Source organism: Chrysochloris asiatica, unplaced genomic scaffold (assembly GCF_000296735.1).
Source record: "Chrysochloris asiatica unplaced genomic scaffold, ChrAsi1.0 scaffold00005, whole genome shotgun sequence".
In the NCBI taxonomy this organism is placed as follows: domain Eukaryota; kingdom Metazoa; phylum Chordata; class Mammalia; order Afrosoricida; family Chrysochloridae; genus Chrysochloris; species Chrysochloris asiatica.
Genome location: NW_006408523.1, coordinates 6,369,351 through 6,387,680, shown reverse-complemented (window position 1 = coordinate 6,387,680; position 18,330 = coordinate 6,369,351). Strand labels below are relative to the sequence as shown.

Below are 18,330 nucleotides of genomic sequence, written 5' to 3'. Positions count from 1 at the left end.
ACCCCGCCTCAAAGCCACGATCCAATGGGTAGGCTAAGAAGGTGCTCTCGCGTCCAGGGTAAGTAGGACAGCCTGGCCGACCCCTGCATCTCTTCCCGCTAGGCAGTGTCTCCCCATCGACCTGGTCTCCAGATACCTCTTACCCGTGGTCTGGGTTATATTTAACACCTCCACCAGGTCTTTTATTATTTAGATGATACGTATTGAGCAAAACAAGGCTTAACATGATTTTGTCTTTAAGGGTGTCTTGTACTATGTATGGCACATTCCCAGGATGCTGCACCATGGACTAATTCCTCCAAGGCAGTGACAGGAAATGGTATATAAACAATTTTCTCCTCCAGCAAATGACCTCAGACTGATAATATTTTTTGAGTGGTCAGTTTTGGTTTGGTTTGATAACTAGGGCAGTGGTTATGTGCTTGGTTGCTAGCCCAGAGGTCAGCGGGTCGAACCTCCAGCTGTTCTGCAGAGGGATGATGAGGCAGTTGATGTCCATGAAGATTTCTGCTTTCAGAAACCCTATACATCGATTCTGTCCCATGGGGTCGTTATGAGTTGGAATTGATCCAAGGGCAATGGATTTTGTTGTTTCTTTTAATTAGTTGCTGATAGGTCGTAAACAGTAGCGCATATATGTCTAGTATATTCTGTCTACCCTTCTATTTTGGTGCTTCAAATTTCTTGTGTTCCTATAATCAGATGAGTAGTTTTGCTAGAAATGTATTTCCAGAGAGTGAACTGTGTGTCACGTATGTATCCTTATGGAGTTGCTCAATTAATGTATTCGTATTTTACTGTGTTGGAACATGTGTCACTTTCTGTGTTGTAGTCTTGAATCATTTTTGTTCTTGAATCAAGACTCCTTATATATTTGCTAACCTTGTATGTGTGGTACATGGCTCCTAGAAGGTGGAAGTTACCTCCTCTATGAGTTACAGTGTTGGAGGAGAATATTTGAAGTATCATGGACTGCCATAAGAACCAACAGATCTGTGTTGGGAGAAGTACAGCCAGAGTGCACCTTAGAAGACAGGATGACCAGCCTTCAGTTCTCATACTTTGTACATATTATCAGGAGAGACCAGTCCCTGGAGAAGGACCTCATGCTTGGTAAAGTGGAGGGTCAACAAAAAAGAGGAAGACCCCCAACAAGATGGATTGGCACAGTAGCTGCAGTGATGGGCTCAAGTGTAGCAACGATTGTGAGGTTGGCGCAGAACCAGAGAGTGTTTCATTCTGTTGTGCATAAGGTCGCTATGAGTCAGTAGTGACGTGATGGCACTTAACAACAACAACAACAACAACAACGTGTGAAAAGGAAATGAAAACAGATCCATCAATATTTGAAAACGAAAATCACATTAGAAGAGTTTCTCATCAGGTGTGTCTTTTTACAAAATAGCACCTTTGTATAAGAGAGTCTGCATGCCAGCTTGTGCCAAGTTTGGGAACATTTTGTTGTTAAGGCCACTTGTCCCAATCCAGGGGTGCACTTATAAGAACTGAAAGTAAGAATGCAAAAAGAAATGTACACACCCATGTTCATGGCAACACTTTCCCTAACAGCCAAAAAGTGGAACTCGCTAAACTGTCCATCAACAGCTGACTGGATCAACAAATTGCGGTCTCTCCATGCAGTGAACTGTTGATGTTGTTAGCCTTTGAGGTGGTTCTGACCCATAGCAACCCTAAGCACAGCCAAATGAAACATTACCCAGTCCTGGGTCATCCTCACACTCACATGCCCATAGCTGCTGCCACTGTGTCAATCCGTCTTGTTGGGGGCCTTTTTCTTTTTCGATGACCTTCCATTTTACCAAGCGTGAGGTACAAGAGATGAAGTAAGGAGAGTGAGACTTCATCTTTTGTACTTTTAAAAAACACAAGAAGCATTCAGGCGGAACCAACGCAGATTTGTTTGTTCGTCTGGCAGTCCAGGTACTTTCAATATTCCTCACCAACACCATCATTGAAATGCATTGATTTTTTTACTGTCTTCCTTAGTCACTGTCCAATTTTTGCATGCATATGAGGAGAAGAGGAAAACCCCCAGCCAGATAGATTGGCAAAGTGGCAGCATCGATGGGCTCAAGTGTGGCAATGATTGTGAGGTTGGCCCAGGACCTGGCAGTGTTTTGTTCTGTTGTACATAAGTTCACTGTGAGTCAGTACCGCCTCTATGACACCTGACAACAACATGAGGCAATTGGATCATTACTCAGTCATAAAATGAAATAAAGTCCAGGTACCTCCTCAGACATGATGAATCCTGTATACAAAAATTGCTTTATACAGCAGGAAAACATGATGTTGAGTGAAGTCAGTCAGTCACAAAAGACCAAATATTATATGATTCCATATATAAAAAGTAGGACTGTGTATGGAGAACAAAGTTTATTTGTGCTTACTAAGGATTCAGAAGAAAGGTTAAAAAGAAGACACTGCTTGGAGGACATTGAATTTGTGTGAACGGTGGTGGAATAATTGAAAACTGGAGATGATCCTTTAACATGATGAATGTAATCAATGCCACTGAATTCTTCATGTAAAAGTGTTGAATTGGCAAAGGCTTTGTGGTATGTATACACATGGAGCCAAGTCCAAAAGCATTGCTACATGGAGGGGATTGTAACCACGGCAATGAAATGATACACGATAGGATGAAGGTAAAGCAAATGTTCTCCCATGTAAACTATCGCATAGTTTACAATAAAGCATTGGAAAAACAAAAGATGGGGATAAGATTCTTAAGATTCAATAGTGAATAATTGTTATCATGACTAATTGTGACTCTCACAACTGTAAAGGTAAAAGTTTTGTAACAGAAACAAGGGAGTAGTTAATCTTACAGTCCAGAAACAGAGGACCCTAGGACCATTAAGGGAGAAGAACACAAGTGGAATGTGGGACCCTATCCAGAGAAGCAGCGATACCAGAGATGAGGTCATGGAGATGGGAGTGGCTGAGGACTCTAGATTCATGGAAAGAGAGGGACTGAGAGCTGGAGGCCCGGAGGTGGACTTCCAGAATATGCCTTTTGGTGGTTTAAATTATTATATATACCTGAGAGTTTAGAAAAGAAGAATAAAAAGAGCTAAAATGAATAGAGAGAAATACTATTAACTGATAGTACATTGTTGTTGTTAGCTGCCATCAAGTGGGTACTGACTCATAGCTACCCTATGCACAGCAGAACGAAAAACACTGCCCGATCCTGGGCCAACCTCATTATTTTTGCCACGCTTGAGTCCATCAATGCTGCCAATTGGCCAATCCATCTCGTTGGGGGTCTTCCTCTTTTTCTCTGACCCTCCACCTTACCAAACATGACACCTTTCTCCAGTGACTGGTCCCTCCTGACAATATGTCTGAAGTATGAGAGACGAAGTTTGGCCATCCTGACCTCCAAAGAGCACTCTGGCTGCACTTCTTCCAACAGATCCAACAGATCTGTTGGTTCTTTTGGCAGCCCATGGCACTTTGAATATTCTCCTCTAACATCATAACTCAAAGGCATCAGTTCTTCTATGGTCTTCGAAGGGATTATAATCATTGTAATGAAACAAAGTATATGATTTGTTGAATGTAAAACCGATGATCTGCTCTGTAAACTTCCATTCAATTCACAATAAAAACTTCAATAATAATAAAAAAATCATTGCTACAAAATCATAAAAACCTTTATTAAAATAGCAAATTTTTATTTCAAATGTCAAAGCGTGACACATGCTCCATCTAGGTCTAGACACATCTGAACGTGGTGGTTCCATCTCTCTAACCCTCTCCTGAAGAATTCTGCATTCTTCAATGTATACCACGTCAAAATGGCAGTTTTGACATCCTGGAGGGACTCCAGTTGTGCTCCTTTTAAATGTCCTTTAAGTTTGGGGGACAAAAAGAAGTCCTAAGGGGCAAGGTCCTGGTGTGGTGCTGTGGGCGAATGCATCAGACTGCAAAGTCATTTGAACTGCAAGGTCCGTGGTTCAAGCTTACCAGCAATGGGTCGGAACCGACTGGATGGCACTTCACAACAACAACAAGGGGCAGGATCTGAGCTGGAGGGTAGAAGGAGTAAGGTTTTTCAGTGAGATTCTTGTAGGACAGGCCTTGCTACTACCCTTGAAGAATGAGCAGGTACATGGTTGTGATGGAAAAAATAAAATTCCTTGGAAAAACTTTCTTGGCCTTTTTCTCATCAATGCAATTTTCCATGATCTTAAAACTCCTTAAGCCCCATGACTGACTATCCTATGTCTTTGGAGAATAATAATAATAGCAATAAAAAAGCCACTCTAAGCTTCGGAGCTCACCTCTCTGCCTTCCAGCAGATCCCCTCAGGAGCCACTGTTTTGATTGGACATTTTTTTTTTTTTTTGAAGGCCTCCTAATGAAACTAAAAGGAACGCTGGTAGCGTAGTGGTTACGAATCGGGCTGTAAACCACAAGGTTAGCAGTTTGAAACTACCAGCTGTTACACAGGAAGGAGAAAGATGAGGCTTTCTGCTCCCGTAAAGATTTCCAGCTTTGGAAACCCTGTACAGGGTCGCTATGAGTCAGAACTGACTCCATGACACATAACAACAACAACAAATGAAACTAAAACATGTTTATTCTTGAAGAAACTTGTCTGCAGCCATCCATTAATCCCAGACACATGTTTAAAGATGTTTTGTTTGGAATCAACTCAAGCATGAATGAACTGGAACCCTACTAGCCATACCTATATTTTTTTACTTACCTAAGTTGTTGTTGTTGCTAAGTGCCAGCGAGTCAATTTTGACTCATAGTGACCCTGTGTATGGTTTCTGAGGAGCGGCTGGTGAGGCTGAACGGCCGACCTTGTGGTTCAGGTCTCTGTAGCATATTAACCCACAGCACCATGCCAGGACGCCACTTACCCAAGTACATGTAAAAAATGTTGAATTCCCAAACTTTTTGTTATCGAGTACACAAGGGGGCTTCAGAAAGTTTGTGAGGAAATAGAACGAAATGGTCTTGGCATCTTTGAAACGTTTTGTTGTTATTTGTAAGAGTTTGCATCATTAACTCATAGTGGTATTGTTGTCTCCCTTTGCAGTACGGCCAAGTACAGCGTGTTGACGTTTCTACCTCGATTCTTGTACGAGCAGATTCGAAGAGCTGCTAATGCTTTCTTCCTCTTCATTGCCTTATTACAGGTAATTTAGAAAATCATGAGACGCGTGCAACCCTAATTAATTCCAAAGTGAGCTTTTGCAAGGCCACTTCACCAAAAGAAGTGTTACAATATTTGAATATAGTTTGTGTCCTTCGTCCATTGATTGTTTGATACAAAGAGAAACATCTCTTGCTATTGTCTTGGGCATAGTTATAGTTGCTAAAAGAGGCTGTGACGAAGGAACTCTAGAGTGAGACCTCAAATCTTTTTCTGTTCTGAACACATAGCAATGTTGGATTTGTGGGGTGGGGAAGTGAAATACATAGCTATTTACAAAATGAAGGTAGTAGAATCATTTTTGTATAAGAGAAATGGAACAGAACTGCAAAAGAGAGAGGGTTGGAATGTGCCCATTTAAGTCATGTTTTTTGTTTTGTTTTGTTTTTTCTCATCTTTCAGCAAATTCCAGATGTATCGCCAACCGGAAGATATACTACCCTGGTACCACTGATCATCATTTTAACCATCGCAGGCATCAAAGAGATTGTAGAAGATTTTGTACGTTTTTTCTTTAGTTGTACGTTTATGCTGAGTTACCTCTTAGTTATTGCTCTCTCTTATGGGTTTATGACAAGACATTGGGCTCTTATTTAACCAACTTCTTTAAAATTGTGAGAGTGTAGTTTTGGGAGGGAGTGTAAAAGCTTTATGTTACATTAGTTAGACACAGACTGTGTTCACGAAGTGTCTTGAATGCCTGGACAGTGAGGCGGAAGTTGCTCAAACCATGTTTTCAAATGTTAGGTCTCCAGAAAACCTTCGATGTTCCCCATATTCCACGGCAAAGCTGACTACTAAGATTAGCAGGGATCCTGATGTGTTGCTGTAGGATAAGCACTCGACTGCAGTGTTGGCTTGGACCACAAGGTCGGTTAACAACGACAGCAGAGCTAACAGGGAGAAGTTTATACGTTAAAGTGCTTGATAACTGTTAGAACCAGAATATAATCATTTCAAGTAGCATGTTGTTGTTAAGTGCCGTTGAGTCAGTTCTGACCCATAGCGACCCTGTATAGGGTTTCCAAGGAGCAGCTGGTGAGTTAGAACCATTAACCTTGCAGTTTAAACCAACCTTGCGGTCCTAATGCTTTATCCCGCAGTGTCGCATCGGCACCCCTTCAAGTAGCACAGACTGTGTCTAAATCTAATGTGTGCAGCATCACCAGACCACGGAGCTAAAATAGTGATGCTGTTGGCAGTTAGTTTCCTTGTTACTGATTCTCCCCCTCCGCCCCACCCCACCTGAGCTTACTGGTTGCTATTTTATTTATTCATTTGGAAGTTTTCAATCTAAGGACTCCCCCCCCTTTTTATTTTCTCTCTGTGGCAGAAGCGACATAAGGCTGACAATGCAGTTAACAAAAAGAAAACAATAGGTAAGTTACCAGGCTGAGTCACTTTTGTAACAAGATGTAAATGGTATTGAGACATGTTTGGAAAATGATCTGCAAAATATTAAATGAAATAGAAAAACGACAGACATTAAGCAAAACTTTAGTCCCAACAGCAAAATTTGAAGAGGATTTGTGCCCTTTAGAATTTTAGAAAACATTGTACTTTTCAGAAAATAGACAGATTTTTTTTAAAGTCCCAGGTATTCACATCCTTGGTTTGTAATCTTCCCTTACCTCTCTTGACCTACTCTTCATTGTTTGAGGGACATGAAAAAGTTCATGGAAAAATGGTATAAAAAGATAATGGAATTTTTCTCCTAACGTTTTGAAGCCCCTCCGTCCTACTGATTTATAGAACATCAGTTCTATTTTTCTTCTTTCCATCTTTTTTTAAATCTTGTAGTAGCAGGCTTATTTATTTTTCTCCTTCTTCTTCTGGGCTGAACACATATAGAGTTAATATACGTGTACATTTTTATGTATGTATGTGTATTCATGTATGCATGTTATAAAGGTACAAAGGTGAAAGCTTTATTTTGGGCTGGGGGAGGATGTGATCCCTTTCATTGTTAACATGGCATGCTAGAATGAACACACTCCATTTTCAAGGGAGCCCTTTGGATTTTAGAAAGCTGAGTTTATTTTTATTTTATCACCTGTATTAACCGATATATGTATATATTTTTTTATTTTCAGTGTTACGAAATGGTATGTGGCATACCATCATGTGGAAAGAGGTAAGAACGATTTGTAGATTTCTAAAGACATGCCAGAGAGTAATGGTTAGGAGTTTTGTAATAAATAGTAAGACACCATCTCTCTATCATGCAAGTTTCACGTTGTGGAACTCTGCCTTGTAGGGTTGCTGTGAGTTGGAACTGCCTTTATGCAGTGAGTTGTTGTGAAGTGCTGTTGAGTTGGTTCTGACTCATAGTGACCCTGTATAGGATTTCTGAGGAGCAGCTGGTGAGTTTGAACTGCCAACCTTGTGGCTCAAACTGGCCTTGCGGTCCAGTGCGTTATCCTGCAACACTTTAGATTGGATTCTAAGTTCACACACACAGTGATCCTGGAGTTTAACATATACTGTCTCGTATGTTGACCCATGTTACCTACACCACTTCTCCACATGCTGTGGTGGGCAACTGGAAACACTTGCCACACACTTTTTAGTAAGCTCTGCTTTCTTCCCACAGAAACGTAAAAACATGCACACCTGGGAATGGTCATTCTCCTAATTCTTAAGATCCAGCCGTTGCTCTCACAAGTATTCACGCCATTTGAAATGCTTGATTTCCAAGGGCGTCGTAACAGGGTGAGGGGTGTGGGGTAGAACAGAGAACAAAGTGTGTACCATTGGAGACTGTTTTGAAATTACTGCTGTACTAGAGAATTTGAACACTGTTGATACTCGCATTTGTAGTGCCCATTGGTGAGTCCCAGAAACATCCATGGTGGTGCTGTGAATTAGGCATTGGGCTGCTACCTGCAAAGTCATTGGTTCAAACCCACCAGTGGCTCCCTGAGAAGTAGATGAGGCTGTTTGCCTGTGAAGATTTATAGTCTTGGAGAAGAGTCAGAATAGAAGTGGAGTTGGTTTTGGTTGGGGGTTGTAAGTAATTAACGTACATGACTGCTAACCAAAAGGGTGGAGGTTTAAGTCCACCTAAAAGTGCTTCAAAAGAAAGGCGTGGCAATCCTCTTCTGGAAAACTCAGTTCCTGAGCACTTCATGGAGCAGGGTGTTATTCTGAGCCCATGTGTTGGTGTGCACTCACAGCATCTGGTTTTCGGGTAGTGTCCACTGAGCTATGCTCATGCTGCTAGTGACCGACCCCAACACTCATCTGTTTCTTGTAGGGCTGTCGTCACTGCAGCTGTCCTTCAAGGTCAGTGGCAGCATTGTCCCCATTTCTTCAGCGAGGAGACAGATGCTCAGAGGTTAAGATGCTCGCCGAGGTCGAACACATTGTGTGACGCTAGAATTTGACTTGAAAGCCTGCATTCTGTCCAACATGGTTGAGATATCGGGAATGCTCAGTAGATCCCATTTTCATTGCCGATTGTAGCAAACCAGCCCAGGTAGACTGAGACGATCTACCACTGAAATTATATGCTCACAGATTCCAATCCAAATGCCAACTGTGTCCTGTGGAAATCACAGCTTTCCTTCCCTGCACAGTTCAGACCTCAGCCACCAGCATGACCCCATCTCTCTCCCCCTGGATCAGATCAGCAGGTTCCTAGCTCTTACCTCTCCCATCCCCATACACCTGGTGCCAGGTCAGTGGGCATGACCCCATCTCTCTCATCTCCATCACCAGGGGCCGGCTTAGGGGTACCTACTTCTTTTGTTTCTTAGGTTCAATAATCTGTTAGAATAACTCACAAACTCCGCGGAAAGGATTATCTTCAGCCTAGGAGAGAAAATAAAAATTCAAACACATAGGGTGAGGTCCAAGAGGGATCTTGGTGCAGGATGTCTGTGGGTCAGGGGCTCAATTACTTTCCTGAGAGGAGATGCTTGCTCTCCGCACCTGGGGAGCGCCACTGAGCCTCCGTCTTCCAAAGCCTTCATTGGCCTCACCCAGTGACCATGACATATGACATCAGCCCACTGGAGCAAGGTCAGCTTCAGGGCCCCAGGCAGCTCATGTTTGTCTGGAACCCCCACTCAGTGGTGTGGGCCAGCTTTCAAGATCCAGCACCCAGGGCCCCATTGCTCACAGCCGTTTGTAGAGACACTGACTGGCAGTCCTGTGTTGCTGTTGAGGGTACTGGGGGCTCTCTGGTTCCGCTGCTCCTGGGTAGAGACAAAGCTTGTTTCTGTGGCCTGGAGTCTTCTGTCCAGTGAGACCCGTGCCCCTGACAGGTCTCTGACTTTGACTATGGGACTTTTTTCTCTCAATTTTTTGAAGTTACACAAATCTCTGTTTTTTGATGTATCTCTGGGGGATCTTTTAGATGCATGGTCTGAGGGTGAATGTAATATATCGCCTTTGAATGAAACTGCCATTGTAGTCAGATCTTCTGGTATTGAATTCTGGTTTCAGCAGTTACTAGCTGTGTAACCATTAGCAAGTTATTTATCTTTGAGTCTCAGTTTCACTATTTGTAAAATGGAAAAAATTGGTATGTGTTGACTCAGTTGGTCCTCACTATAACCCATGAAAGACACGCTGTTGTCCACATTATACAGAGAAGAAAACAGAAACACAGAGTTTGCATAACTAGCCCATGGTTTACACAGCTAGGAAATGGTGCAGACCAGGGATTTGAACCCAGACTATCAGATGGCTCCAAAGCTGTGCTCTTCACCACTCTACACAACTGCATTCTGCTCTAGACGTGTTTAGTATTTGTAAATGAGATGTGGGAAGATAAGACTTGATGAGTGGTCGGACTCATTCTTTCTGTCTCTGTCCTCCATTTTTTTTTCTTCTTTCTCATGAAGCAGTAATACAGAAAGACAACCAGTGCCTGTGTTGAAGCATTTTCCTTATCAAGGAAAAGAATTTGGACTTCTCTGGCTTAAACTTTACAGCTAAATAACATAGGAATTTTTGTCATCAAATATTTAGGCACCTGGGTGTTGCAATTGCTAACACAATTGGGAACGAACATAAAGGTTAGAGGTGGAAGTCCGTTGAACACCCTCTGGAGCACAGTTCTTCTCTGACACACATGGGACTACCAGGAGCTGCTCACCTCTGGGGTAACTGATGCTGCTCTCCCGCTTGCTGTCCTTCTCTCACACATCTTGGTCCTTGTCTCTGGTTCTGTAGGTGACAGTGGGCGACATTGTGAAGGCCGTCAATGGACAATACCTTCCAGCAGACATGATCCTCCTCTCCTCCAGGTCAGGCGTGCGAATGGGCGCCATGTTTCACTTACATGGGAAAGCTATAATGCATGACAACCGAGTGGTATCTCGCGCCACCTTTTCCCTTTACCCTCTGACTCTTTCTGACCACATCCTTTTTTCATTTGCATTTTCCTGCCTTTCCTTGTGTTGATGGTCTCTCATTCATCCCTTTGAACATTTTCTGAAGGTTTTACATTTTTTTTCATTCATTTTAGTTTCTTGGCTATTCTGATGGTTGTTGTTGTTAAGTGCCGTCGAGTTGATTCTGACCCATAGAGACCATGTATAGGATTTCCAAGGAGCAGTTGGTGATCTTGAACTGCTGACCTTCCAGTTCAAACGTCTTTACAGTCTGATGCATTAACCCACAGTGCCACAACATAGGGAAATTAATTCAAGAACAATTAAGTAATATGTTCAGTGACATCCAGCTTACAGCAAAACCCACACTTCAGCTCCATTTACATTTGCCCGATGGTTCCAGCCTTTAGAAGCCTTTACCTTGGAACTCAGTGCCTCTTATTACCTACTGCTCAGAGACCCTCAGCTGTTTTCTCAGAGCAGCTGTGACCTGTAGGCTCTTTGTCCCCTTTCTACCCAAGCATGGTTTCCACATTCTCTGGGGAGTTTAGTTTCAGGACGTTATTGTCAATCAGGCGTGATCATACAATGAACAATGATGCATTTCTTGACTTTTCCTTCGGAATAGCTTGATGCGTAAAGTATATGAGAGAGCTTCAAAAAACTTGTGGCAAAATGGAATGAAAAGATAATGGATTTTTCCTATAAACCTTTTGAAACCCCCTCGAAGAAGGAAAGCCAACATTAGAATAAGAATAAACTTCCACAGTTGAGTTTTAGATGAAGTGATATCATATTGAAACTGTATATATATATAAACAACCTGAATAGAAACAGTTGAGCGGGAACGTAAAATGCGGTGCCAACGACCCTGTATAGGATTTCTGAAGAGCCACTGGTGAGTTTGAACCACCGACCTTGCGGTTCAAACCAGTCTTGAGATCGAGTGCTTATCCTATGGTGCCACCAAAACACAACAGACTTTTACTGACAATCTTAAAATATTGTTCATTGGATAGTTTGGGGCATGAGTCTTGGCTGTGACCCTCAGAAAACTTTATTTTAGGACAATATTGTTTTGTCTTAACCACCATTATGTTTTCAAAATCCTAATTACTGGCATTTGTATACTGAGTACCTTATCCCATTGGATCCTCCCAGTAGCCCTTGATGTCCTTATTTTCATATAAGAAAACTGAGACACAGAAGTGATTAAATGACTTGCCGGGGCCAAGTAGCTGATGAACGTAGACCTTGTGGATTTTGATGTAGCCAGTGTTATTGGGGGACTTCTGGTGTGGCGCTGTAGGATCAGCCCTGGACTGCGAACCACAAGGTTAGCATTTCAAACCCACCAGCTGCTCCTTGGAAGCCCTGTATACAGAGTCACTATGAGTCAGAACCGACTTGGCAGCACTTCACAACAGCAACAAGTGTGACTGGGGAGTCTGTTTTCTCAGAGATGGAGGTCTGAGTGCAGTATCTGCAATTGGGCCTTAGCTGGTGCATTGTGTGTTTCAGACAGGGTGCTCCATCCATTCATCCACAATGATTTCTGCCATCTTGAGGGGCCTCTAAGATTGGATCCTTTGGGCAGACCACTTTGTGCTGATGTTAAGTCCCAATGCTGAATGTTCCCCTGCCCTCTGAACTTATCACCCCTCACTACAGTTGTTGTAGCTAGCAGTTTATTTTGAAGGGTCCATCAGCTAACCTAGATTCCACAATGGAGATTTTATGAGCTGTGAATTTCCTAGAGAGGCTCGCCTTAAATTCTGACTTTCTTTTCTTCTCTCTCTCTTTAGTGAGCCTCAGGCAATGTGTTATGTTGAAACAGCGAATTTGGATGGAGAGACGAACCTTAAAATACGACAGGTAATGTCAACTTCTTATCTGGAGGGTTGTTCTGGAGGCTAGAATGTAAATCAGGACCTCACATGTGCCAATCAGTAGTGTTTTTCTGGAGAGAAATAAATATGCACTACCTGTAGAATCAGCCCTGGACTGCCAACCACAAAGTCAGCAGTTCAAACCCACCAGCTGCTCATTGGAAACCCTATAGAACATCGCTGTGAGTCAGAACCGACGCAGTGTCGCTCAACAACCACACCAAACGTAGTGCTTGGGCTCTAATGGGATTGGAGGAGTCCTGGTGTGGTGCTGTAGGATAAGCACAGGACTGGTAACCACAAGGTCGGTGGTTCAAACTCACCAGCTGCTCCATGGAAACCCTACAGAGGGTCGCTCTGAACCTGAACTGACTCGATGGTGTTCTCCAACCACAGCAATGGGATGGGTGAGAAGAATGCTCGTTTTATGATGGAGAGACACTGGCCGAGTGGACGCTAGAGCTGGGAAGAATGGGATCGTCAAACAACAGGCCGCAGAGGGTGTTGACGTTTTAATTTGTTTTTCACTGAGCTGCCCATAGATGAGTAGGTTGAATATGGGTAGTGAGTAAAGGGCAGGATCTGCAGGTTGAGAGAAGGAATAAACCTGTTCTAGGTTTACAGTGTTGTTCCCTTTGTGATTTAAATTCTAGTGAAGAAGAATTTAGATACAAAATTTCATGCCTTCAATAATACTATTCTTACCATACATTTAAATTAAGAATAAAGAATATAATCTTCAATGTATTAAAAAAAATTCCGCATTTTGACATTTAAGGATATTTTTCTTCCATGTCAAGTTGAGTTTGATAGTTATATTGTTTTAGCTTTCTTTTCTACCTGAGATAGTTGGTTTTTACTTTGTTGTTGTTTTTCTGTTTAAAGAAGAGTGGGCAAGTGTAAGATGTTGTTGTTGTTGTTAAGTGCCATTGAGCCAGTTCCAACCCATAGCGACCCTGTGTAGGGTTTCCGAGGAGCAGCTGGTGAGCTTGAACCACCGACCTTGAGGTTCACACTGACTTTTCAGCCACACCTTAAAGGGACACTTGACTCTCTAGCTCTGACCAGTGTTAGAATACAGTGAATACTTGGGGGTTTCACAAAGCTCATGGAACAGTTCCAGCATCTTTTCATTCAGTTTTTTCCACAAGAAGTCCCTCATAGACAAAGCTTTTGACAAGACATTTGATTATGTTAGCTGTAACTTATACGTGGATGTTTCCAGCATGGTGGAATCTTGATTTTCGGCCTCACTGACTTATTTTGAAAGTTTTGCATCGGTTTTCTGTGGTAAAATCTGCTGGTACCATATATCTTAAGAGGCTGATCATTTTATTTGTTTTCTATTTAGAGTGGTCATTTCTTTCCTCTTGTTTTTTTGGGTTAAGCACTGGGAAGTTGAGCACTTTGTCCCCCAAGCATTAGGTTGGTTTTCAGTTTTGGTTTAATGTTTTAGGGTTTGAGTCACACAGCCGAAATGCAAACCAGAGAAGTGTTGATGAAGTTATCTGGGACTATAGAATGCGAAGGACCCAACCGCCATCTTTATGACTTCACAGGAAACCTCCACTTAGATGGGAAAAGGTACCACTTGTCCTTTTGTTTCCTCCTGTAACTAAGAAATGCCAGAGTTTAGAAAACAAAAGGTAGTTTCCTAGTTTCAGAACGTTTTAAAACTCTTGTTCATGTTTTAGATGATGTCTTACATATGAGAAGCTCAATTTCTCTTGAGTGAAACACTGCTTCAAAGTCTACTTAAACCTTCCCTTAACTGTAAGGGAAGAACTCGCCATAGCTGACCAGCCCAAGGTTCCTCTCTGAGGTTCAAAACATGTGGCCTGCTTTTTCTGTCTGTGTGACCAGAGCAGAGAGGTTTGGGCTGCATGAAACATTGTCCACCAAAGAAGAGTTGGGTTTCTGAGGTACATGTGAACAAACTTCTTGGAGGAATGTCTGCTCTGTCTTACCAAGGTTCTTTCAAGCACTGTTTGCCTGTCGGGAAGTTGAATGAAATGGAAAATCGTTACCTTTCCTTTAGAATCTTCAGTGCCTGTTGTGTGCATCTTTGTCCTCATGGCATATATTGTATGGTTTCAGAGTCGTCTCTTGTCATTATGTTGGGGTGGGATTTCCTATCTGCCCCTCATTTATTTGTATACCTCTTAACAGTGTCCCCCACAGGTTAGTGGGCTGGGGAAGGGCCTGATCCTGGGGATCAACTGAAAATAAATTTCGCAACTGTGATCCCACACGGTTTTCTTTAACTATGTATGCCCATTCTATATACTTCCTATTTAAAATTTCTACATGACCCTTCAGGTTTTTCCTTAATCATTGTCATCCTTGACAATTTGAGATTATAGGCTTATGCCTAGTTTTGTTTCCCTCTCAGTAATGTGCACAATAAATTGGGTTTCCCAAAGGGATGTTTTCCTGGTGGTTGTTTTGGCAAATTTCCCACTTGCTGCTAGGTCTTGAGATGTGTAACAGAGCTGTTAAAGATTTAGTCCTCGCCAACATTTTATAAAATACAAACACCAAACCAACCAACCAAAAAAAAAAAAAAAAAGCCCCTCTCCCCGCCAAAAATATAATAAAATAAAACAGCAACAAAAAAACTCCCAACGTTTTTTGTAGTGAGACATACATAGGTACTCTTTTTTGTATGCTTCTAAATTGAAAGGTAATTTGAATTGGCCCCTGGTGACCCAATGTAGTAGTTAAAAATTGACTCAGGGAAGCTTTTTCCTCTCTCTCTCTTTTTTTTTTTTTAAGTGTTTTATTGTGAATTATGTGATCGTTTACATGGGAGAACATTAGCTTTACATTCATCCTATCGTAAATCGTTACATTGCCATGGTTACAGTCCATGCATCATCAACCAACCAAAAGTTACACCCCGCAAGCCTGCCTCGTGGTCGTTAGCACACAGCCCATCTCCCTTTCTGGGTCTAGAGTCTCCAGCTGCTCCATCTCTCCATGTCATCATCTCTGCCTCCATCTCAGGCATCACTGCTTCTCTGGGTAGGATCCCGCTCTCCACTCTTCTCCCTTGATGTCCCGTGGACCTCCGCTCCTGGACTGCAAAGTCAACCACTCCCTAGGGAAGCTTTTGACTTCTTGTGGGCTTAATTGAAGGGGGAAAGTTTATTCTTACCTGCTAGACTTACATGAACTATAAAGGTTGTTTCTTGTTTTTAGCCCTGTTGCCCTGGGACCTGACCAGATCTTATTAAGAGGTACGCAGCTTAGGAACACTCAGTGGATCTTTGGCGTGGTTGTTTATACGGGACATGACACCAAAATCATGCAGGTAAAACACCTCTAAGTTGAACAGCAATACCGATTATAGTTTTTCTTTGTTTTTTCACCTATTCTTAGTCTTGTTGCTGTTACTGCTAAGTGCTGGCGAGTTGGTTCCAACTCGTAACGACCCTGTATAGGGCTTCTGAAGGTTTGAACCGCTGACTTGGTGGTGCAAACTGACCGGCAGTCCAGTGCTGATCCTACAGCACCACAGGGTGGAAAACACAAGTGTTGTATTTGGGATACTCAAGGTTTTTATGAAGATATGTTTAGGAAGGAAGAGCCTTTGTTTTAGATTCGTAGGTGTCTCCTCACCCCTTGGATCTCTGTGATTTTTCCAGATATTTGTTAACAATCTTGCCTGAAATATAAACGGTCTTTGTCTTTCCGACTTAGGAAAGGAAGCAGTTCTATTTTTTTTCCTGTGGGGCTTGTATGGGCTTATATTTTTCTCTACTTTTCCTTCCTACCCCACTAATTTGGATTGGGTAGGAGATCATTTTACACTTAATTGCATTCTTGTTTGTTGTTGTTAAGTGCTGTCAAGTCGGTTTGAACTCACAGAGACCATGTATAAGGTTTCCAAGAATGGTTGGTAGGTTTGACCCACTGGCCGTGTGGTTAGCAGTCCACAGTACCACACCAGAATTGAGTTCTAAGACAATTTAAAATGAACTATTTTAGAATTTATATTTATTCTTTATAGACCAAAGAAAAAAAATATTAAAATGATTTTGCTCATTCTCCCTGCTAAAATTTATTATTTATGAGAAATATTATAGCTTATAAATAACATTATAAACTTATATATAGCATTATAAAATTGAATATAATTATATATGCATATTGCTGTTGTTAAGTGCTGTCGAGTGGGTTATGACTCATAGTGAACTTGTGAAGGGTTTCCAAGGAGCGACTGGTAGATTTGAACATCTGACTTTGTGGTTAGCCATTCAGTGCTTATACATAAATATGAATTGTATAATGTTATTCAGCTCCACATTGTGGAACATTATAAAATTTGTAATGTTTATGTATAACAATATGGAGTCCTGGTGTCGTGCCGTAGGATAAGCACTCGACTGTCATGTCAGTTTTAACCACAGAGACGGCAGTTCAAACCCACTGCCACTCCTCGGAAACCCTATACAGGTTTGCTATGAGTCGGAACCAACTAGACAGCACTTAACAACAACCACAAAAACAACAACATAACAAGATGTAATTGTTGTTAAGGGCCTTCGAGTTGGTTCTGACTCATAGCAACCCTTGATCCTACAGCACCACATACTATAGCATTATAAACTGTATGTTTATGTATAAAACATGTAAATTATATGTATGTATTACAAATCGGGCTGCTAACCTCAGGGTGAGCAGTTTAAAACTACCAGCTGTTCTGTGGGGAAAAGATGAAGCTTTCTGTTCCTGTAAATATTTATAGCCTTGGAAACCCTGAGCAGGGTCGTTATGAGTCGGAACCGACTCCACGGCACATAACTACCACCATAATATGTGGAGTCCTGGTGTGGCACTAATAGGATATGCACTCAACTGAAATGTTGGTGTGAACTGCAAGGTTGGTGGTTCAAATCCACCAGCCATTCCTCAGAAACCCTATATGGGGTTACTATGAATTGAAACTGACTCCACGGCACTTAATAGCAGCAACATAACAATATGTAATTGTATCTATGTGCAATTATAAAATTATGTACAATTATATATGGATAACATTATAAAATTATAACATTGCACTTAACAACAACAACTTATATTTTGACGTATTTTACCAGACATTTTGAAATTCTATGTCCATCAGTTTCCTCTGTGCCATCTCTTAAGACTTCTTTGGTATAATTTGACATTTAACTGCTTTCGTTCTTAAGTGCTGATGAGTCAGTTCCAACTCATAACGACCCTGTATAGGGTTTCCAAAGAACAGCTGGTGAGTTTGAACCACCAACCTTGCGGTCTAGTGCATTAACCCGCAGCGCCACACCAGGCCTCCTAAGTGGTTGCTATTAATGAAAGTTGGCCTTTCAGTGTGTCTTTCTTGTTGATTAACTTCCAAAGCATGTATTTGACTTTAATTATTGATAAAGTAGATTCAGCAACTGCTGTACAAGAAATCCTGTGCTAGGCTGTATAGATACAACAGTGAAAGGGACTCAGTGCTGTACTCTGGAAGACAGACTGGGAAGGTAAGAAGGGATTACAAAGTAGAGACATAATTGTAATGCACAAGGGAGTTGCGAAAAGTTCATGGGGAGAATTGAATGAAAGGATAATGGAATTTTCCCATGAACGTTTTGAATCCCCTTAGTAAAATGTTACAGAGACCTATAGGGTCACACCAAAGAGCTATCCATCCATCCAGCCCAGAGAGGGGATTCCAGCCGACCAGATACTCAGAATGATCCAAGGGCTCAAGTCTGTTTTAGGTACAGAGCTGGAAAGAGAGACTGTTGTGTTGATCTCTACTGAGAGTGTTTCCTTGTAGGGCAAGTGTTAGTAACTGCGACACTTAATTATTTATTGGTGGTGGTGGTAGTCATGTGCCGTGGAGTCGGTGCCAACTCACAGTGACCCTGTA

At 41.9% G+C, this 18,330-nt stretch overlaps 1 protein-coding gene across 1 annotated transcript in view; it reads left to right on the top strand.

Annotated features, from left to right (window-relative positions):
- Positions 1 to 18,330, top strand: part of ATP8A2 (ATPase, aminophospholipid transporter, class I, type 8A, member 2) — a 727,934-nt gene that overhangs the window by 151,661 nt on the left and 557,943 nt on the right. The window contains exons 3-10 of the mRNA XM_006831949.1: positions 5,081 to 5,180; positions 5,600 to 5,698; positions 6,531 to 6,576; positions 7,291 to 7,331; positions 10,379 to 10,452; positions 12,345 to 12,414; positions 13,885 to 14,012; positions 15,630 to 15,741. Coding sequence (XP_006832012.1) covers positions 5,081 to 5,180; positions 5,600 to 5,698; positions 6,531 to 6,576; positions 7,291 to 7,331; positions 10,379 to 10,452; positions 12,345 to 12,414; positions 13,885 to 14,012; positions 15,630 to 15,741 — 670 coding nt within the window. The remainder of the gene's footprint in view (positions 1 to 5,080; positions 5,181 to 5,599; positions 5,699 to 6,530; positions 6,577 to 7,290; positions 7,332 to 10,378; positions 10,453 to 12,344; positions 12,415 to 13,884; positions 14,013 to 15,629; positions 15,742 to 18,330) is intronic.